The sequence below is a fragment of the Mandrillus leucophaeus genome, unplaced genomic scaffold, assembly GCF_000951045.1.
Source record: "Mandrillus leucophaeus isolate KB7577 unplaced genomic scaffold, Mleu.le_1.0 Scaffold100, whole genome shotgun sequence".
Lineage (NCBI taxonomy): Eukaryota > Metazoa > Chordata > Mammalia > Primates > Cercopithecidae > Mandrillus > Mandrillus leucophaeus.
Genome location: NW_012098099.1, coordinates 5,151,752 through 5,158,938, shown reverse-complemented (window position 1 = coordinate 5,158,938; position 7,187 = coordinate 5,151,752). Strand labels below are relative to the sequence as shown.

The 7,187-nt window shown below is 38.7% G+C and overlaps 1 protein-coding gene across 1 annotated transcript in view; it reads right to left on the bottom strand.

Moving 5' to 3' along the window:
* LOC105534486 (probable C-mannosyltransferase DPY19L2) overlaps positions 1 to 7,187 on the bottom strand; it is a 161,231-nt gene that overhangs the window by 97,495 nt on the left and 56,549 nt on the right. Inside the window, exons 8-9 of the mRNA XM_011973215.1 lie at positions 3,630 to 3,721; positions 861 to 960 (exon numbers count right to left, since the gene is read on the bottom strand). Of these exons, the coding sequence (XP_011828605.1) occupies positions 861 to 960; positions 3,630 to 3,721 (192 nt within the window). The remainder of the gene's footprint in view (positions 1 to 860; positions 961 to 3,629; positions 3,722 to 7,187) is intronic.

Below are 7,187 nucleotides of genomic sequence, written 5' to 3'. Positions count from 1 at the left end.
AAGAGTAGGATTGGCCCTTAGCATGCTGTGTAGCTTGGCACCCAGAATGATTCCCAGGACAAAAGGAAAATCTATAGGTAGATATATACAGATACTATCTCAAACACCAAAAATAACATTTGTGAATAAATATAATAGAAAAACTCTTTCACATGTTGAGCCTTAAAATCTGTCAAACTAACTAATACAGTAAAAGAATGTGGAATTATATTATTTCATAAAAATCATACCTTTATGTAAACTTTATTCCCTATTTTGAAAATCTTTTAGGGCATAAATATAACCATATTTAAAAATTTCTATGGAAACAACCAAGGACATCTTGCATTCAACTTAATTAATATACCCAAAGGAATATAAATCATTCTATTACAAAGATACATGTGTTCGTTGCAGCACTATTGATAATAGCAAAGACATGGAATTAACACAAATGCCCATCAGTGACAGACTGGATAAAGAGAATGTGGTACATATACACCATGGAATACTATGCAGCCATAAAAAGGAACGAGATCAGGTCCTTTGCAGGGACATGAATGGAGCTGGAGGCCATTAGCCTCAGCAACAGGAACAGAAAACCAAACACCACATGTTCTCACTTATAAGTGGTTGCTGAACAATGAGAATACATGGACACAGGGAGGGGAACAACACATGCTGGGGCCTGTCGGGGGATGGGGTGCGGAGAGCATTAGGAAAAACAGCTAATGCATGCTGGGCTTAATACCTAGGTAATGGGTTGATAGGTGCAAAAACCACCATGGCATACATTTACCTATGTAACAAACCTGTACATCCCACACATGTACCCCAGAACTTAAAATAAAAATAAAAATTAATTTAAAAAATCATCTTACCTGTGTAAAAAGTATAAACTGAGCAAATTGCCAGGGAAGCATAAAAGCCACATTGGAAAGACAGAGTGCAACGAAGGGCCTTCTATCATTGCTCGAGGTCCTTAATAGAGAGAATTGATACCAATAAGTTTCACCCTAAAAACAGGCTGTCATTAAAAAGAAAGACTAATTGCAAAATGATAAAATCTAAATTATTCCATTACCTTTACTATAATACAACAAAATATAGTTAACTTTTTAAAGCATACTAAAAAGAACTTGAAATACTTCATGCCTTGCATGAAGCAATCAAAATTAGAGTTTTAAAAATAACATTGTAATTTACCACTAAATATTTTAAATACAAAAGCTTGTTTTCCTCTACATATGCATGACATTAGAAATTTAATACTCCAGCAAGGAGGTCAGAAAACAGGATGCGGCGCTGCCCCTGCACACCTCAACATGCTTCTCCTGTATGTGCAGCAACAACTTTATATACCACCACTTTTATGTTTCAAAATACATTGAAGAGAAATGTTAAGTGCTGACAAAATAATAAGTTAACAATTATGGGAAAAATTTGAGGAAAAGGAATCTTAAAAAATTAAAAAATCATTCTAGAATTCAGTTGAAGTGTGTGGAAGTTTAAATTGTCCATTCTCCATTACTGATATGTATTGGGAACCAGTATCTTTTACCACAGAGAATTACAATAACTTTTAGACATGAAAAAAGAAACTTGTTAAATGTTTTACATAAATAATAAAACTGTAACTGTTCCTTTTATAAATGCTGTGTTGGATTTTGATGAATCTTTGTACAATCGTATATAAATTTTCAAAAACAAAATTCTAAATGTTCATATTGTTTACTGTTATCATAAAATGCTCATTATGTACTTTGTAATCTTAAATTTTTCAAACAAAAATTACTTTTGACTAAGATACAGAGTATAGCACATGCCCTCAATGATACAACCCTAAATATTCTAATTAAGACATTTTATTCCATGAAACCCCTGACTGACCAGACTGATATTAATTCAAAAAAAAAATAAAAATAACCCACCTTCCTAGAAATTAAACTGGGAGTGAATAGCAAAGGGTGATGAAGAATGGGCAGCTTCCATCACCTAATCTTTGAGAGAAGGCAAAGTGTACAGCAAAGATACAGAAATCTGAATGAGGAGGAGGTTCCTAAATCCAAATTCAACCCCAGAATATACTCGTCAGGTTGGTAAGAAATCAGAAGTTAGCCTGCTCCATTCTCAAGGTTTGTGCCACCCCAGTACACTACTATTTACCACTCTTCAATTAGCTTTATATGAATGCCACAAATATTTGCATGGATGTGTGCACCAGTGGTACTTTTAAATACATATAACTGGCTGGGCACAGTGGCTCACGCCTGTAATCCCAGCACTTTGGGAGGCCGAAGCGGGCGGATCACTTGAGGTCAGGAGTTTGAGACCAGCCTGGCCAACATGGTAAAACCCTGCCTCTACTAAAAATACAAAAATTAGCTGGGGGTGGTGGTGTGCACCTGTAATCCCAGCTACTTGGGAGGCTAAGGCAGGAGAATCGCTTGAACCCGGGAAGCAGAGGTTGCAGTGAGCCGATTGTGCCACTGCACTCCAACCTGGGTGACAGAGCAAGACTTCATCTCTAAATAAATAAATAAAAATTTATGTATCTGTGGATGATTCATAAATTTACTGTTTTAAAAAACAAGGAAGACAAACAAATGAGTTTTATATAAGGCAGAATCTGCCAGGGACTAGTAGGTGAAGAATGGGGTCCTCTGGGAGTTTGGAGGAGATAGTGATCATTATTTCATTCAGTGAGAGTTCTCATTAGTATTCTATCAAACTTATTTCTCTGATAAGGCTATTTATACTACTACCACTTACGGGGTTTTTTGTTCATTTCTCAGACCTCTTAAATATCTAAAATGCTTATAAATGTAATCCCTACAAAAAAAGTGTATCCAAAAAAAAAAAAAAAAGAACCTTTGAAATGAAACTGGTTGTCCTGTTGGAAACATTGGTTGTTCAGAAATGCTTCATAAATAAGAGAATATATGTACTCCTTATCCATCTAACTCCGCATTTCCCAAATTCGTTTGCACACAGAACACTTTTTTCATGACACATTCATCAAAACCACAGGTTAGAAAACAATGTCAGAGTACCTAAACTCTGAAGAGAAAATGTAATTGTTTCTCAAAAACTTTTGAATCTTGGCAAACTATATACAAACACATACCTTTTGGTTTTTTAAAACATAATGTAGTTATTTAAAACTTGTAGCCTACTCTTAAATGGGAGAGCAATTTTTACATGGCAATTTTGAATTATTTTCTTAAATCTATACTCAATACTTTTAAAATAACTAAAAAATGGTCTAAATTTAGTAATTACAACTTCATAGATTGAAGTATATATCTATAATATATATATATTTACATTTTTTTAGAGGGGGTCTCGCTCTGTTGCCCAGGCTGGAGTGCAGTGGCACAATCTCAGCTCACGGCAACCTCTGCCTCCTGGTTCAAGCAATTCTCCTGCCTCAGCCTCCCAAGTAGCTGGGATTACAAATGCACAACACTATGCCTGGCTAATTTTTGTATTTTAGTAGAGACGAGGTTTCACCATGTTGGCCAGGCTGGTCTCGAACTCCTGACCTCAAGTGATCCGCCCACCTTGGCCTCCCAAAGTGCTGAATTGAAGTATATTTTAAGAAACTTAAATTATAATTTATTTGCCTTTGTTTTATAAATCAAAGTTACCTGAGAATCAAAGTTAAAATATACATCTGAAGTACAAGGAATGGATAGGAAAAACTTTCACGGAGAGGTGGTGTCCACATCACACGGGTGGCCTGAAATCAACAAAATGCCCACTTTACATCATGTTTACTACAACAAACATATTTAAAAACCAGGGGTGAGTTTGTTTTAGTAATTTTAATACTAGGCTCACTATATCCCATTTCTGTGTGTCTGGCATAGCTTCTCAGTTTTTGAAGCTCTCTTAACACATGAGGCCATTAAGTAGAGAGCAATTAACTACCATGTCCAGAAACCAGCAACAAATATATCAGACTGAGCAAAAGGAAACCCAAGGGACAAATAAGATTGTATGTATAAGAGTTGTGAGAATTCTGTGACTGACCAACTAGATCCACAGTCCAGTCCTGCAGGTATGATCCTGGCATATGATCCTGGCATCCTAGGCTTTGGGTTATATGAATGCCAAGACAAATACCTAAACAAATGTCACCTAGGTAATTCGCAAGCACCAAGAGAGTTTCTACATAACAAGTTTGAATGAATATAAATACACACTTCGAATAGCTAAGATTGCCTCAGAATTTGTAAAATGTAACTTAAAAAAGGGTAAGTATATATTTTAAAAACAACTAGAAGTATTTGGGAACTACAAATGTGATGCATGTAATGAAAGTATTAAATGTTCATACAAACTTTAAAATGACTTCTAAGACATATGGGTCAGAGTATTAGAAAAATTTTCCATCAAAAATTCTGAAATTCTAGAAAGAATGTGAACTCTTATTACTTTCCAAGAGTGTTAAAAGTTATTGCTTCTCTTCCAAGATCCCAAAATTGTAAATGTTGTAAGAGGAATTATGATACATATAAGAAAGTCAACTTATACCAAGTTTCCTGGCACACTCAAAGAAAAAGCTTTGTCATTATATCAGCACATTGTTGAATGACAATGCATTTGTTTGCTTTAAAATAATATATATAAGGATTTTATGTATAATTTTTATGATTCCTTTATCTAACTGATTTTTAAAAATTAACCCAACAGCAATGGATAAAAGTACTTCTACACTGGCCGGGCATGGTGGCTCATGCCTGTAATCTCCAGTACTCTGGGAGGCCAAGGTGGCTGGATCACGAGGTCAGGAGTTCAAGACCAGCCTAGCCAAAATGGTGAAACCCCATCTCTACTAAAAATACAAAAATTTAGTTGAGCATGGTGGCACATGCCTGTAATCCCAGCTACTCAGGAGGCTGAGGCAGGAGAATTGCTTGAACCCAGGAGGCAGAGGTTGCAGTGAGCTGAGATCACGCCACTGCACTGTACTCCAGGCTGGGAAACAGAGCAAGACTCCATCTTGAAAAAAAAAATGTACTTCTACCCTATGTAACCTGTGTCATAACATAAATATTTTGCTCCCAAGAGCTAATAGTCAGAATCTCTCTCTTTTTCATTGCCATATCCTCAGCATCTAACAGAGCATGGACGTGGTATGTACTCAATATTTTGTTGAATGAATCCATCATATTTGAAATAAGCTTCTATGAGCTCTTTTTTAGGTAGACTATGTTTCATTGGGCTGAATTAGTAAGTTAATGTCTATTTTGAATTCAGCATTTTGCATTACTGAACAGACACCATGACGTAACAGAAAGAAGTGAGGGAGCAGGTGGCAGCGTCTTAACCATGTCCTTGCTGTCAGGCAAGTTTCAGTTAGACAAGATGAATAAGTTCTAGAGATCTGCTGTACAACATTGTGTTAGTACTGTAGTGTACACTTAAAAATCTGGAATGAGGTTCCAAGATGGCCGAATAGGAACAGCTCCAGGCTACAGCTCCCAGAGTGAGCGACTCAGGAGATGGGTGATTTCTGCATTTCTAACTGAGGTACTGGGTTCATCTCACTGGGGCATGTTGGACAGTGGGTGCAGGACTGTGGGTGCAGTCCACCAAGCGAGAGCTGAAGCAGGGCAGGCATCGCCTCACCCGGGAAGTGCAAGGGGTAAGGGAATTCCCGTTCCTAGCCAAGGGAAACCGTGACACATACCACCTGGAAAATTGGGTTACTCCCACCCTAATACTGTGCTTTTCCAAGGGTCTTAGCAAATGGCACACCAGGAGATTACATCCCGCACCTGGCATAGAGGGTCCCACGAACATAGGGCCTCCCTCATTGCTGGCACAGCAGTCTGAGATCTAACTGCAAGGCAGCAGCAAGGCTTGGGGAGGGGCGCCCGCCATTCCTGAGATTTGAATAAGTAAACAAAGCAGCCTGGAAGCTCGAACTGGGTGGAGCCCACCACAGCTCAAGGAGGCCTGCTGGCCTCTGTAGACTCCACCTCTGGGGACAGGGCATAGCCAAACAAAAGGCAGCAGAAACCTCAGTAGATTTAAATGTCCCTGTCTGACAGCTTTGAAGAGACTAGTGGTTCTCCAAGCACAGAGTTGGAGATCTGAGAACGGACAGACTGCCTCGTCAAGTGGGTCCCTGACCCCCGAGTAGCCTAACTAGGAAGTACCCCCAAGTAGGGGCAGACTGACACCTCACACGGCTGGGTATCCCTCTGAGATGAAGCTTCCAGAGAAATGATCAGGCAGCAACATTTACTGTTCAGCATTATTCACTCTGCTGCAGCCTCTGCTGCTAATACCCAGGCAAACAGGGTCTGGAGTGGACCTCCAGCAAACTCCAATGGACTTGCAGCTGGGGGTCCTGACTGTTAGAAGGAAAACTAACAAAAAGAAAGGACATCCACACTAAAACCCCATCTGTACGTCACCATTATCAAAGACCAAAGGTAGATAAAACCACAAAGATGGGGAACAGAGTACAAAAGCTGACAATTCTAAAAATCAGAGCACCTCACCCCCTCCAAAGAAATGCAGCTCTTCACTAGCAACAGAACATAGCTGGATGGAGAATGACTTTGACGAGAGAAGAAGGCTTCACATGATCAAACTTCTCCGAGCTAAAGGAGGAAGTTTGAACCCATCACAAAGAAGCTAAAAACATTGAAAAAAGGTTAGACGAATGGCTAACTAGAATAACCAATGTAGAGAAATCCTTAAATGACTTGATAGAACTGAAAACCATGGCATGAGAACTACATGATGCATACACAAGCCTCAGTAACCGATTCAATCAACTGGAAGAAAGGGTATCAGTGACTGAAGATCAAATGAATGAAATGAAGCGAGAAGACAAGTTTAGAGAAAAAAGAGTAAAAGATATGTACAAAGCCTGCAAGAAATATGGGACTATATGAAAAGACCAAATCTACGTCTGATTGGTATACCTGAAAGTGACCGGGAGAATGGAACCATGTTGGAAAACACTCTTCAGGATATTATACAGGAGAAATTCCCCAACCTAGCAAGGCAGGCCAACATTCAAATTCAGGAAATACAGAGAGCATCACAAAGATACTCCTCAAGAAGAGCAACTCCAAGACACATAATTGTGAGATTCACCAAAGTTGAAATGAAGGAAAAAAAGTTAAGGGCAGCCAGAGAGAAAGGTCGGGTTACCCACAAAGGGAAGCACATCAGACGAACAG